This window comes from Arvicanthis niloticus, chromosome 2 (genome assembly GCF_011762505.2).
Source record: "Arvicanthis niloticus isolate mArvNil1 chromosome 2, mArvNil1.pat.X, whole genome shotgun sequence".
NCBI classification, from domain to species: domain Eukaryota; kingdom Metazoa; phylum Chordata; class Mammalia; order Rodentia; family Muridae; genus Arvicanthis; species Arvicanthis niloticus.
This window is the reverse complement of record NC_047659.1, coordinates 44,229,054-44,245,230: the sequence shown is the minus strand read 5'-3', so window position 1 is coordinate 44,245,230 and position 16,177 is coordinate 44,229,054. Positions and strand designations below refer to the sequence as shown.

General features: G+C 35.5%; 1 protein-coding gene across 5 annotated transcripts in view; it reads right to left on the bottom strand.

Moving 5' to 3' along the window:
- Window positions 1-16,177, bottom strand: part of LOC117703140 (uncharacterized) — a 135,423-nt gene that overhangs the window by 72,268 nt on the left and 46,978 nt on the right. For all 5 annotated transcript variants that reach the window (XM_076928856.1, XM_076928857.1, XM_076928859.1 and 2 more), the window contains exons 34-40: window positions 15,241-15,337; window positions 12,298-12,365; window positions 9,700-9,796; window positions 6,664-6,728; window positions 3,728-3,833; window positions 506-546; window positions 343-415 (exon numbers count right to left, since the gene is read on the bottom strand). In XM_076928856.1, the coding sequence (XP_076784971.1) occupies window positions 343-415; window positions 506-546; window positions 3,728-3,833; window positions 6,664-6,728; window positions 9,700-9,796; window positions 12,298-12,365; window positions 15,241-15,337 (547 nt within the window). The remainder of the gene's footprint in view (window positions 1-342; window positions 416-505; window positions 547-3,727; window positions 3,834-6,663; window positions 6,729-9,699; window positions 9,797-12,297; window positions 12,366-15,240; window positions 15,338-16,177) is intronic.

Below are 16,177 nucleotides of genomic sequence, written 5' to 3'. Positions count from 1 at the left end.
ATTCTCAGTGGTTGTCACTTCTCCAACAACTAGCTCTAAACTTAGAAAAAAAATAACACACAATCACTAACCAATGAGAATTTCTCAACTGGTATAGGATTTCAAGCTGTGTGGACTCTAGGATGGGGAGTCATACACATTAAACTATCCAAGTAAGTTTACATTTTAAAGCTTTTCCCACCCCCGGACTTTTCTCTGCCGTTTATTCAAATGCCAATGTCAAGAAGGATGTGTAAATGTTTCTTTAGATTTGGGTGTGCAAAGACAGAATGATAAGAACGTGGTAAACTTTTCACATATTTTAAACTACTTCTCACCACAATAAATAATACAGCAAATCACCTGATTCCCACGACCTTTCCTGCCTCTTTGCCACTGCTCTGTTTAGAAATGAACTTTTCCTTTTAACAGTAGGCTGTGTAGATACAGAGGGAAATATGTCGATGAATATCTTTTACATAGAACACGCAGTCAATTACACATGGAACAATATAACATTAATTACCTTGAGCTGAGGAGGACTTTCCTTTGAAAAATCTGAAAATACTAAAAGGTATATAATCAGTTATGTAAAAACCATGCAAAAGAAACTGTTGATCATACAAAACTCGCAAAGATCTGAACCCTAGCAGTTAACTTAGGGCATTGGAATGGCTTTGGTGTTGGTCTTTGGGGATAATTGCTTGTCTCTGTTTCTAGTTTTGGTGAGGAAAACAAACTGATAGAAGTAACAATAAAGTCTTGCCTAACTTAAAAGTATGACTTTCAGAGTTAGATGATGATTCTAATGAGCATAACGGAGGAAAAGGCAAATATACTGGTTTGAACATGCTGAGAAGTGAAGAATGGGCTCTCTAATCAGAGAACTAAACGAGACACAGGGGGTGTACCGCCCCTGTACAGGTCATGGAAACAGCCTAAGACCATGTTTCTATTAGCATATATTAGAAGCATTCATTCTCTCACAATACATTTTTATGTCATTGTGTATAATTCCTTGTAATTCAGGAAGAATAAAGAGATGAGATCGTATTTAAGAAATCTAGAATGTCATCATATCCATGAAATTTTTCATGAACTTGCAGTGCTTGGTTATACACCTTAATTTTTTTTTATGTAAAACACCCACAGGGTGCTGATATAATTACATTTTCCCCCTAGACTGGGACCTTAAGGTTTCTAGATCAACTCATCCAGATAAGTACGTAAATCAAGCACTGGAATTAGTGGGTCTTTGGTTTTGTCATTGAAACAGAACATCAGAATTGAATGGGTGTTTGTAACCTTTTCAACAGATCAAATCCATAAAATATGAACTATAACCCACAATTGTATGATTCAGGAAATGAATAGCTTAGTGTATTTTCTTTATCATTACATGTATATTTAATAATATATTATTAATTATATATAATTATAATAATATATAATATATAAAGTTATTCCATATTGGTCTTTACTTCATTTTGTTTACATCTATTTCATTAGTATGAAACCAGCCACAGATTTCTATTAGTGATGACATCACCTGCATAAACAGGGTCCTTGTGATGGAATGAAGAATTTAATATACATGTATTACGAGAAGAGTTTAAATGATGACCTTGCTAAAATACTAGCACTTAATTCTGCTTCCATCAAACTATCCTTCTATAAATATTAGTTACTGGGTTTAATGCATGAAGGAAGTACTCTTGAATTTCCTAAACACAAATTCCTATTTTATCAAAATTAAATGTTTGTCTTCCCCAATGGAAATACCTCACTTAAAACGTAAATAATCACTAGAATTATAGACTTCATTCTGTTAAATTTTTATATATGTCACATTCTTCTTTTGTACTTAGCTGTAGTATCATTGTATCATAAAATAAGAAATGAGGACCTATTTTCATACTTAGAGAATTATATACTGACTGTAAAAAAAATTGAAACTGTCTTTCATCTCTTTGTAAATTACCTGTTCATTAGAATCAGAAGCAAACCCTCCTTTTGTTTTGGTTGTATCTACTTAGTAAGCAGTGGATCACTATAACATATTTAATAACTGCTTCTCAGCGTAGGCGTGGTAGATTAGATACTTCTACAACCAAGGATAACCCATAATCACACAGCTGCTGAGTCAAGATGTCAAGTCTGCCATGGTACACCAGAGATTATTCACCAAATTGAAAAACATCTGTTGTCAATATTCTATGTCCCGAATCTGTAACTTCAGTTTACCTCTCTACAATCCAGTCTTTTACTCCTGCTGTTACACTCGCAAAACTACAGAAGAAATGACACATTTCAGAGTGGCTACTTGAACTGCTATAGCTTCCTTTGTCATGGTGCAGATGAACCTGAGGTTTTCTTCTATTTCTTTCCTTCTAAAAGTTAGTTACTATCCTAAGAGCAACCTTTTATATGATGTTGACTTCTTTTCATGTGTTAATTACAACTTTGTCTCTATTTATATTAGGTAAATAAAACATACATGTTCATGATGACTACTATGATATATTAATATATATAATATTATATTAATATATTATTATATACAATACACAACATATCATAATATAATATATTAACTATATGATTAATTATTAATTATATTAATTATACAATTAATTATTAATATAATATACTATATCAATAGCACATTATATATTATTTATATATTAATTATAATTAATAATATAATATATTTTAATAATATATTATAATATATTAATAATATACAATTAATTTATAATTGTATTAATAATACATAATTAACATATAATATTGTGTAATGATTATATAATAATACATAGTTAGTATATGTTAATTGTGCAATAATTATATTATTAATAAAACATAATTGATATTATATATTAATGTTATAATATAATTAATATATAATTAATATTATATATTAACTGTGTATTATTAATATATGTTAATGCCATCACCATCATAAAGAAGAAAGAAATGATGAAATTCTCTTTTGTACTTTCAATACCCAGTTTCATCTTAGAATAATATTTTCTTCCTCAACCATCTTCATTGTGTCATCATTAATTTAAAAAGATTTTGGTTGTTTTCAAACACTCCTCTGCACATTAGCTAAATTGCTCATGGTGGGACAGAATACACAACAAGATACAATTTGACAGAAGGATTTAGTCAGGATTTTGGCTTTAGGCTCTTTCTTCCCCCTGGCAGAGAAGGAATGTAGGCAAGAGAACAGAGAGCCACATGGGACACACAGTCAGCACACAGAATGTAGATGCAAGTGAGGCTAGGCCAGAAAACATTACAACCTATCTTCAGTGACTCACTTTCTCTAACAGTCTCACCTATAGGAGAGTGACAGCATATCCAGTGACTGCCACCAGATGGGGACTATTTTTGAAACTATGAACCCAATGGAAGCATTTCTAACCACATTACACTCCCTTCTGTTAATATACTCCAAACTCCCCCTTCTCTCATTTCCCTGTCTTCTCTGAATTCATTATGTGAAACCACACCTATGGTAGTACCATTTCTTATAACTTACTTAAAAATCCTGCTAGATTACTGGCAAAATCAATTACAGGGTTTGCTAAGTTAGGAACAGATATCAATCTTATTACCATTTAGTTTCTTTTTTGACTTACTATATAATTAATAAGTAAAAATATGTCTATTACAAAATACTGGTTGTCATGATTTAAATACATATCCCATCAACAGGTTGCTAATAAAATATGTTTTATACCTTTCATTCCACCATTTCTGGTATTTTCTCTTCTTAGAGCTGCAGTATCTGGCAAATGACCCACATCTTGCTCCTCAGGAGGACGCTCAGACATAGACTGAGAAGACTAACAAGAAAAATGAGTTCCATGAAACGTCATCTTAGCTTCCAAGAAACTACAGCTTCTAATTTTAAAAGCAAAGACTAGAAATTAAGGAAAGATTTGTTTCTGCTGCATGTCATTTTTATGAAACTGTTAATATACCTTTCTATCATTTCCACCTTTGGACTTCTTTTGGACGTTACAAAACAAGAACATAAAACGCTATGAAAACCAGTTTTATAGGAAGAGTAGTAGTAGGTATCAAATATATGGTAGTGTGAAATACATATGGTAGTGTGTAAGACAGGAGTAAAATTATTTACACCAATATATAAAAATGAAACTGAACTCACACATGTAGACACGCGATTCCTTCTAAATATAAACATGTTCCAGAGAACATTTGTATTTTTCAAATTAAAATAAGTAGAGCACACAATTATGTTCCCATCTTTAATAAAGCAACTGACAAATGAGTGTAGTGAGGGAAACATGCCACCATCAAAGGTAAAGCTCCATAGACGTCCTAAGATATTTCCATGACAAGAAACAAAAAAATATCTCAGTCTCATTTCTTATCCTGAAAATAAAAACTCATTATCAATATTTTAGAGTTAGTCTATATTATGGCAACTATACTCCCATGATGAATTTTTAATGGAAATCTATCTCCATTTTATAAATGGAGAATCTTGTACTAATGAGATCAGGTAGAACAGAGGCTTCACAAGGCCTTGTACCACAATATAGAGTCTTTTAAATCAATATTTAACATCTCTTCTGTGTAACAATATAAACACCATGCAAAATCAATAAGCCCTTTGTACTTAGAACACCTAGGTGAATAAGCATCTGTAGCTGCTTCTTTAGTTACTGTCATCTAGTAATGGCCATGATAAATAATGGGTGCTATAAAAGAAAACACGTTGAAGTTGTCAACAAAAATATACTTATGAAAAACAAAAATCTACATTGAATTTCTTGAAAAATGGGAGCACACTTATAAAATTTATAGATGTAAACAAATTCCTATCAGTACGATGGCTGTAGTAGAGTATTATTGACTTGGAATAGTCAATTATCGATATGTTGAAGGAAAAGAGGGCATTGGCCAGTGAAAGGGTAGATTGTCTGGCACACTGCCAATATGGTCGACATTGCAGGTTGCTTATTTAAGCTAAAGAATTTAGAAAAGAGTCTTAATATCTGATGATAACAATTTTAACAGTAAGAAAATAGGTTGGATTAAATTAAGAAATTTTAATTTTAGACCACATTTAGATAATTTTCTGCAAACCTTAGAAAGGATATGCAACGTAAACACTACCAAGTGAGAACTTCTAGGAATGAGTCGCAAGCCCACTAAGAAGCACAAGAATTCACTTAGTGTCTAAAATGTACTGTCTTTTGTGAGGATGAGGGTGACGCTGATATTTGTCCCATCCCTGCTTCTTGGCTGTTCACCAGTCAGAAGAGTTGCCTGAGGAACACTCCTATTCATTGGCATAGCTAACATTACCCCAGTTTTTTTTTTTTTTTTTTTTTTAGTATATCTTAAATATTACACACAACAATTTACTGTAACTACAGGGTATTCCACTCCAAATCCAACCAACTGTAATTACAGACTGTCTTGATAGTAAAAGATCTTGTACTTTATTTGTGTGAAGCATATATTTAAGCTATAAGTGTTTATACCTTACTAACTCTATACTCGTCTACCTCTGCCATGGTTGCTAATCTGAGTTATTACCGATATAATGTCTACCATGCAGTAGACAGGTAATAACAATAGTATGTTCAAAGTCAAAACCCTTGAAACCTAGCATAGAGTATCTCAAGCCTATTTAGAATGTTAAAATGCTACATAGATGTTGCAGGAACCTTTCCTGCCCATTGTATTTGCAATGGAGCTTTGTGACTGGGCAGCAGAAGAGAAAGGTGGAGCAAAGAGTTGGGAGGAGGAAGAAAGGAGAACGTGGAGGTGGGGAGAGGAAGGAAGCAAGATGGAGGAAGACGTGCGTGTCTCTAGGAATCTCGGGTAGTTATTCATATCAAAGGGTTAGATATTGGGTTAACTATTCTGATTGTGTGGGCATCTTGTGTATTGAGCATTTGCTAATATATAAATCTATTGAATAATCTTAAACATTATGAGTCTTCATTCTACCGGTACGATGAGCACAGAGGATATTGTTGGGGGTTGAGCCAAGCGTTATGAGAGTGGCAGAGTTGGCCCAAGAGCCATGCTTAGAGCCACTCCACAGAGCTGACTGGCACAGACAGCAGCCACGCTAATGTCTTGTGGAGCCAGGGCTGGCACTCCCAGGCTGGTGCCTCTGATGCTGTTAGTCTGGAAACCTAGAGTGGGAACATGGGGGAGGCCAGGGAGCTAGCGAGATAGACCGCCAAGTTTTCAATATCTCCTGCTACACATATATATGAAAAGTTTTCTGAAAATGAAATCTCCTTGGATATGTAAATCAACATGAATCATCTGTACTAAGACCATCAGCAGGTCTACTAATGGCAGGACATAGTAACTTTGTAAAATTTGTCAATTTATAGTCTTTAGGTGATGATAAATTAGCAAGATATGTTTATGTGTGAGCACAAACATGCCTTCATACTGAAAATGCATATACTCTTACTGAGCACTGCAATTAAGTTTTGTGACCCTGCAATCTATATTATCATATGAAGTCTTCTAGATTGATCTGAAAAATTACTATGTGATAAATACTTTTAATTAAACAAAATTGTGAAATAGCCAGGAATGTAATTTTATTTACACATTATAATTAGCTAAATGAAAGAAAGCAGTGTTAAATAAGGTCCTTAAATATTTACATACCAGTGACTCCACACTTGCACTGCTGTCATGCCTTCTGAGCTTTTCTATGGGTGTCACTTTGTTGCCTGGTAATTATAATGATGGAGAGGTATATGTGAATACAATAAAATACAACAAAACGACGCATAGGATGAACACATTTGAAAATAAATATTGTTCAAACGTACTTAAAATAAATATTAAACTTTATCCTCTCTAGGAATTGTTTTAGTTACAAATAATCTTTAATTGAAGATGTAATTCTTTGAGAGACACCTGTTATTATAGAACACATTCATATCTATATGAATATATACATATATATGTGTGGACATAGAATTTGTACAAACTAATTTTCTCTGGGTAAAAGGAATAAAATGATTCCAAAGATTCACGCAGAAATGTATTAAATCAATTTAAGTGCACAGATGCTAAGAAAAAGTATTCAACTTTAGTGTGAACTGTTCTCATTATCAAACGAAAAAAAAAAGAAAGGAAGGAAGGAAGGAAGAAACAGAAAGAAAGAAATCAATCAATCAATCAATCAATCAATCACTTGTGGCTGACTAAATGGCTCAACAAGTAGAGACTTGGCACTCAGCCTAATCACCTGACTTCAATCCTAGGGAAGGAGAGTGCCTACTTCCTCGGGTTGTCATCTGACCTCCACACAAGAGCCATAGCATACACATATACACTCGTAAGTGGCACACACAGGAGGAAGAAGAGTAAAGAGCGGTTTAAGCAACAATACTTTTATCATCAAAATAGACTTGTTTTTTCCATGTCTGAGCACAGATAAACTCAAGAAGGTTTTGTCCACTTTGTCGAAGGCATCCTTTCTCTCTTTTCAGAGTCACCCTGCCATCTGATATCTGGGACACAGGGGTTAGCTTGGGCTCACTGACGAGCCAGCTTAGCTTAAACAGAGGTCTCTGTGTTGTGGCATAAGAAATTGTCCCCAAACAAGGTAGAACAAGACCTGAGACATTGGCCTTCTCACAACTATTCATGGGTACACAGAAAATACTTGCAAATATGCACAGATAGAACTATGCTGACCCAGAAAGGAGAGTGTACTGGCTGTTTTTCTGTGTCAACTTGACACAAGCTGGAGCTATCACAGAGAAAGGAGCCGCCCTTGAGATCCAGCTGTTAGGCATTTTCTTAATTAGTGGTCAAGGGGGAGGGCCCAGCCCATTGTGGGTGGTGCCACCCCTGGGCTGGTGGTCCTGGGGTTCTATAAGAAAGCAAGCTGAGCAAGCCAGGGGAAGTAATCCAGTAAGCAGCACCCCTTCATGGCCTCTGCATCAGCTCCTGCCTCCAGGTTCCTGCCTTGTGTGAATTCCTGTCCTGACTTCCTTTGGTGATGAACAGCAATGTGGACGTGTAAGCTGAGTAGACTCTTTCCTCCCCAACTTGCTTCATGGTCATTGTGTTTCATTGCAGCAATAGAAACCCTGACTAAGACAGAAAAAAGAATAAAAATAAAATAAAATGTGTTATCATTTAGTCATCAGATCTGTGTGAGTAGGTGCAGTTCCACCCATTATAGCAATTCTGACTTCAGAAATGGATACTTTAATGTCTTGTCCTGAAAAATGAAGTTGGTCTCATGTATTGTGTTAGTCTTTTAAGAATTCTTTAAATGAAGCAATGACATAATCAAGTGGTACTCATTTTTAAAATGCCTGCTGCTTTTGTATTAACACTTGAATAATTAGATTTTTATGACTAACAAATTTGGAGCCAAAAACTTGGTAATGAATTGCCAAAATCTATACTGCAGCTATGAGTGATGCTTCAGAATTTTTGCTTTGTCGATGTGTGTGTGTGTGTGTGTGTGTGTGTGTGTGTGTGTGTGTGTGTGTGTGTTCAAAGTCAAAGTCCCATGGTGTTCTTTAGGAAATATACTCCTTATTTGTTGAGATGGACATTCTTTTTGGTCTGGATTTGGCTGATTCGGCAAGACTGGCTTGGGCAGTGACTTTTAGTATTTTCTTGTCTCTACCTCCCAGCATCTGGGATTACAAGGAGCTAAGAACATGTCCCATCCACTATACAAGTATTGTGGTAATTAAGTTTGTGTTGATGCAATCAGAACAACAGATTACATTATATTATGGAGAATTAATAGGCTGATCCCAATAGGAAATTCAAATATTCTTTTCTTTCTCACTTTGGAACATTTATCCTTCCTTTTGTTGTGATCTATCTATCACACTGTCACCCAATGATCCTTTACAGAGATCATTGATGACTGCCTCAGAAACTATGTATTTGGTGACATGTCTCTTGATTAATTAGTGACAAATACAGACTAGCAGAGCTGCTGATTTCCAATGTCAACTTTATCATGGCGTTTCAACAAATTTGAGAAACCATGGTCCATATGCAATCACTTTCATAATTCGATTAACCTCAGTTTATTACCTTTACCTTTAAAAATCTTTTTGACTGTCCCTTATGTAATCTCATGTCTACAACATTAAAGCAGAAGAGGATATCATATATTTCCAAATAAACATTTGAACTGCCCTTGGTGGATCTAAACTTACATGTGTGCTTCTGTTGCCTCTACACAGTGAGCTAACAGACAAGCTTCTTTTATTTTTTAATAATTCTATATCCTAGCATTGATTTCTCAGATACTCAGTGTTTTACAAATGCCTCTACACACCCTCCTCAGTTTGTTACTACTTCTTCTTTTTTTGGGGGGTGGGGGGAGGGTTCGAGACAGGGTTTCTCTGTGTAGTCCTGGCTGTCCTGGAAGTTTGTTACTTCTTATACTAAATACATTTCCTGGTGTTCATTACCATGTATCCTTTCTATTTCCTTGTGTTCTACTCCTAAGATACTTTGAAGTTTTAGTTTCATCTATTTAGCAATTCAGCTGCATTAAGCGTCACACTCAAGAGAGTGCATTATACACATTTTTATTACCATATTCTTACTGTAGGAGACATAGGTAAATATATTTGTGGGCCAGCATGCATTAGCCTTCCTGTTTTATACAAACATTTCTTTAAAGGTTACTCATAAAAATATGGAATTTACCTTTCGATTCTTCTCTTGCCATATTTTCTCCAGTCTGATCTCTGCTTCTAATCAAAGGACTCACATCTACCTTCTGTAGCAGAAGATCTGAGAATGTCTGTTTAAAAAATAATATTAAAAATAAGTGGCAGAGCATAACCTTCTCCCATCGGAGGGCATCTGAATACCTCATTTCAAAAGCTCTGAATATGAGAGATGAGGAGAGTAGGTGGTGGAATCCTGTCATTTGAACAGGGTGCATATCTAAACCAAAGAACTTTCATCATCCCATGGTCATTAGCAGTGAAAACCAACATAAAAACCCAGAAAAAACATTGTGGTAGAAACAAGAGTGGCTTTAAATACTTGTCAACAAGGAACGATTTAATTATTTGTTAGTAATTGTGTAAATGAATGACTATTATATTGCATATATCCACATAAGGAACTATCCTTTATGAAAATGAATGCCAAAATTAATTTGCATTATTTTCAAATTGAAGTCACCACCACAAATGTGTTAAACTTCCATTTATAACAAAACAATTCACACATGAATACAGTTAGGAGCATTATACAACCAAAAATAAAGACTCAGAAAAATCTACCACGATCATCATAAAAAATAGCAAAATAAAAGTGTGTCTCCTCCAATGTCCTGGTGGTAACAACATGATCATCTTAACAATACAATAAAAATGGTAACATAAATTAAAATGCATGCTATCATATTAAACCTCATGTCAAACCTCTAAATTAAGTCACATCTCCTTTTCATTGATGGAGGAATTGGTGCTAACATGGCCATGTAAAGTGAACATTCTGGCATGGCCTTGTTTCATAGCATCTCCTTTTTAAATCAAATTTCAACACCTGCCTGATGAATTGAACAAATATTTATAATATATAAAAGTGCCCAAGACCCTTTGTTTTTACAGGCTTCCTGTATTTAATATATAGAGGTTGCGCTTTCTTGTATCTCATCAATAAATGTCACTTGGTAACGCCACTGATGAATAAATGAAGTTGTGAGCAGAAAGATACTTAGGAATACCAAATTCAACAATCACCTCCCAAAAGAATAAGGGGATATTTGTAAGTGCAGCAAACTGAAACTCACTCTCATTAGTACAACAGATGGATGGATGGATGGATGGATGGATGGATACAGAACAGAATTAACCAGTTAATAATTTTAATTAGATGGTACTTTAAAAAGAAAGAGGATATAGGCCTAGAAGTGATTTAATTATCTTCTTGTTCATGAGACTATATTTGGATCTTAACTCTTTAGTATGTTGTGACGTTTATTTCTATGTAGATTTAGGCAATTTTCAGAAATAGACTTTGCAACAAAGTAAAGGTGATGTTTACTTTTAAATACAAGAGCATTCTCAGAATATTTTAATTATAAATGAGCTAAAATATTTGTATAAATACTAAGTCAAATTGTGATCTAGTATTACACAGAATAATTTAACATGTTATTTTATTTTTCTATGCCACTTTTATAAACCAAATTGTTAAATAAGAATCTTCACTTTACATATTTGTATACCCAAGACTTTATTGCTGAAAATACCACCTATACAAGGTATTGAACATAAAGGTATCTGGCTGATGCCTACATAAAATCTTCACTCATACATTCTAGTATGAGTGATACAGAAAGGTGTCCTGCAAGCTACCAAAGTAGAAATGCAAAAACCAACCTAGCCACAAACCATTTGATCAACAATAGTGTCCTGCCTGAAAGATACACCAGTGTAATGGTGGCATGAGTCTCATGGGAATAAACAACCAATATCTGATTTGACTTAAAGCTTACTCCAAGAGACAGAACCCAGATCCAACACTGCTTCAATGTTCAAGAACCAAGAATTAGATAGCCCTAGAACCTAGAGTAAATCCAAATACTACTGTGCTAATGTTTTAAAGTAGCAATAAACTGATTCCTAATGACATTCTGCTATACTCATAGATCAGTGCTTGGCCCAGCCATCATCAGAGAAGCTTCCTCCTGCAGCAGATGGGAACAAATACAGAGACCCACAGTCAGACAAAATGCAGAGACTGGAAGACTATGGGACACTCAGCATCAAATGGGATGTCTTTATCAAGTCCTCTCGGGACTCAGGGAATTTGGCAGAAGAAGAGACAGAAGCAGTGTAACAGCCAGATGGAATGGAGGACACTAAGAAAATGAAGCCCTGTAAATCAACATGATCAATGCATGTATGAACTCATGGAGACTGAGGCAACATGCACAGGGCCTGCATAGGTCTGCTCAGGTCGTTGCACATACATTATGGCTTTCAGGTTAGTGTTTAATGTCTATGTGAGCCTCTGTTTCTTGTGCCTTATCTTGGACTCTTTTCCTTCTGATTGCTTGTTTCGTGTAATTTCAATGTGTTAGTTTTTGGTTTGTGTTATTGTATTTTATTATTATCCCTTAGAAGCCTGCTGGTTTCCTAGTGAGAGACAGAAAGGAGGTGGCTCCAGATGTGAGGGGAGGTGGGGAGGAACTGAGGGGAGCAGAGGGAAGGAAAACTGAGATATATTATGTGAGGAAAAAAAATCCATCCTTATAAGAGGAAAAGTAAATAACTGTTTGCGTACCCATGAGTGGTTGCTGACACTGCTCACACCAAGGCTTTGCTCTTCTCTCGATGTCATTTCTTTGACTTCTGCAGGCAAAGACAGATATTTCATTAAAATGAGCTACAGTGAGACAGATGGTAGGTAAAATGAAGCTTCCATAAAAATACACTTTATGCTAATTTAAAATTAAACATTAAACTTTTATTTCTCAGTCAATGGATTAACCCCCCTTAATCTTTGTTTGAAAAAGTAATCTGTATTAAATAGTTGTAATTTTTCAAAACTTGATAAATATAGACAGACAGATGGATCACTCAGAAAAACCCAAGTTTGTTCAATGCTAAAAAATAAAATGATTGCAATTTTTGAAAAATATGAATCTAAAAAGATTTATCTACAAATCATCAACTTAGTATCAATGAACAAACTTTAATGTGCAATACCACCAGTGTATTCACAGTTGCAATGCTCACTGCTTTCAATATCACAGTATCTGAATGTCTCAATAGCTGAACAACATGCATTTCAATCAGCAAAATTATTTTATTTAAATATTTTTTTAGATCATTATAATTACATTGTTTTTCCCTTTCCTTGCTTTCCTCCAAACCTACTGTTGCAGGACTTTTCCTGCCCATTGTATTTGCAGTGGAGCTTTGTGATTGGGCAGTAGAAGAGGTAGGTGGAGCGAGGGGTTGGGAGGAGGAAAAAATGAGAAAGGAAGAAGAAGGGAAGGAGAGAGGAGAGAAGATGGACATGCAGTGGATGTCCGTGTGTCTCAACAAGTCTAAGATAGTTATAAATATCAAGGTTAGGTAATTGGGTTGACAATTCTAATTGTGTGGGCATCTTGTGTATTGAGCATTTGCTAATATATAAATCCATTGGATAATCTTTAAGCATTAAGAGTCTTCATTCTACCGGGCATTGTGAGGATGGCAGACATTGTCTAGAGTTGAACTGAGCCACTATGGGTGGCAGAGTTGGCCTAAGGGCCATGCTTAGAGCCATGGAGTCCATGGAGCTGACCAGTAGAGGCAGCAGCCATGCCAACTTTTGCGGGCCCTGGGCCAGCACTTCTGGTTAACCGGTGCCATTAGTGTTGGAACTTAGATCGAGAATGTGGTGGTGGCCAGGAGCTAGCAGGATCACACTGCCCAGTGCTTTTTCTAATACCTCCCACAATATCCTACAATATACCCAGCTTGTTCTCTTTTAAATTTTAATTATTGTTATGTGCGTATATATGAGCATGTGTGCATGCATGTGTATGAATGCATGTTTGTATGTATATCAGACTAACCAGCTTAGTCTGTATAATGTTATTTATATGTATGTTTCCAGGGTTTGGTATTGAATAACAAAGTGTGCTCTTCACTGGAGAAGGCTGCTGCTCCCACTCTCAGCCTTCCCTAGTTCCCATAGGTCTTTGTGTAGTGCTGAGGCCTCTTGAGCTTTCCTCCATCCACATCAGCTTGTCTGTTGGTGTTGCCCTTGATCAGCTCATGTTTAGGCAGCCTCATTTGTGAGACTTCCTGGGTGTAGCTTCTGACATTCCCAGAAGACACATTCCCAGAAGACACAGCGTCACAGCAAATGCCATGATCCTCTGGCTCTTACAATTTTTCTAACCACTCTTCTTCTTTAACCTTATGTCCATATCGCAATGATTGTTCTTGTCACTATATGTGAAGACAGAAATATTTTAGAAGTTTCAAATCCAATTCCTTGAAAACTGCCTTCTGTTTATGAAGATTCATCTTATTATCTAAAATGGTCACTGAAGAGAAGACAGGATGCCACAGGATCCCTTCAGTATGACTTAAATCTATCTCTACATTTAACCAAGGAAAGTAAAGCACAGGTTTACAGAATGATGTAAATATTTTCTAATGTCTTTCCAACAGTGAGGAAGGAAAAGTGATGGAAAATACTGCTTTTTTTTCTTTTTGACAGTTAGGTGTTAGATTCATCTACAGTCAGACTTGTAAAGTACATTGTCTTTCATTTTATAAAAATTTCTTTATTTTCACACACTTCCTCTACAGTCAGGCCTTGGTTATTATTTCCTGTGCTCAAAACTTATGGCTCATGACCTGTCTGCTCTGTATTTCATTTTGTTTTGCTACTCCTGATATTAGGATACCTGGGAATATATTCAAATGTATATAATACCTGCTTAAGAACAATCAAATTCCAATTTTGCAGAAGTGAATGACATATATTCCTTATGATTACTTTTGCTTGAAAGTTGCTTTAAGAATGTCATACATATATACAATATATTTTGATATATCTTCCACCAACTCTCTCTCCAAGTCCTGCAGATACATGCTTTTCCAAGTTAATGTCCTTTACTTCTTTTTACAGTCCACAGAGTCAAGTTATTGCTACCCATATGCATATGAGTACTGAGCCATCCACCAGAACATGTACAACCTACCAAACACTGCACACCTGAACAAAATTATTTTCCCTCTCACAGTAGCCATCAACTGACATTTAATGCTTCAGCTAGAGATGGGGCTTCATACAACCATCCCCAATCCATGTGGGGATGTTAACTGGCTTGATGTCATGTAGAATTCCTACAAGCAACCATAGCTGCTGTGACTCATGTGCAATGGCTCTTTCGTGTCCAGAAGACACAGCTTTATGGCAGTCCTCCCCAACCTCTGGCTCTCATGGTTTTTCTATCCCCTGTGATGTTCCTTGTGCCTCGGGAGGTTGATATTTTTGTTCCATTCATATTGTTCTTGCTGTAACTCAACTTCTCTTCTAATTTAAAATACATAAAACAGTGAATTTCTTTGGCTACTAGAATGTATCAGGTATCCTGGTTTAGAAGGAATAGTCCCATTGACAGATTTCTTTTGACAGAACATGGAATTGGACTCAACTATCCACTGCTGAGATACTTCCTCAGACTCAGTAATGGCTTTAAAATAAGATAGTCCTTACCAGCCATTCCTCCAGTGACCAAATTTTGTGTTCGTTGGTTTGGTATCCTCTGTAAATAACCCAAAATCTTCTTTAATCCATATGTCTCAGAGATATTCTGTTAGGAGGGATATTAAAAATGATTTTCACTAAATCTCAGTCACTTATGACACACAAGTGAATTTCTTATTGAAAAAGAATAGTACTGAAAAATGGAGAGAGGAATGTATTTGAAACATCATCTCAGTAGAGAACCTCATATAGGTAACCTATATCAAGTTTCTCTCTTGTCCTCTTATGGCTACTGACTACATAAACTAAACCACGGAAAGCCATCACAATAAAATGTTAACGGTGAAAAAGTGTGATCACTAAACTCTACACGCATTCCTAGACAAATAAGAGGATAGTTTTAAACATATGTTGTAAAGATAATCTCTTATACAGCATCACCTGTCAATAAAAAAAAAAAAAAAAGCTGGTGGCCAGTGAGCCGAGGCAGGAAATAGAAGGAAGGATACTGGCAGGAAGAGTGAGGATTCTGAGAAATAGTAAGAGAATAAAAATGTGTTGATGGAGATGCTGAGTGAAATGCTGCAAGAGATGGTGAGGAGACACGAAAAAAGAGGAAGACTGGGACTAAAGGAGAGGTAACTAACCTTGCAGGAGACAGAATAGTTTGGACAGGTGAATAAATTACAAGCTAGTCGAGGATTGAGCCAACGCTTGTGGCTTAGACATTTGATAATAAATAATTAGTCTCAGAGTCACTATTGATGGGAACTAAGTGGCCAAAAGGAAAAAATAACATTATTATTTACAATATACTGAAAATGATTGATCAATTAATCAAATTAATCAAAAATGATTATTTTTACAATATACTGAAAATGAGGAAACTTACTATAGTAGAATATGAATAAATAGGAATAATTTCAATGACATATTATATTGAAGG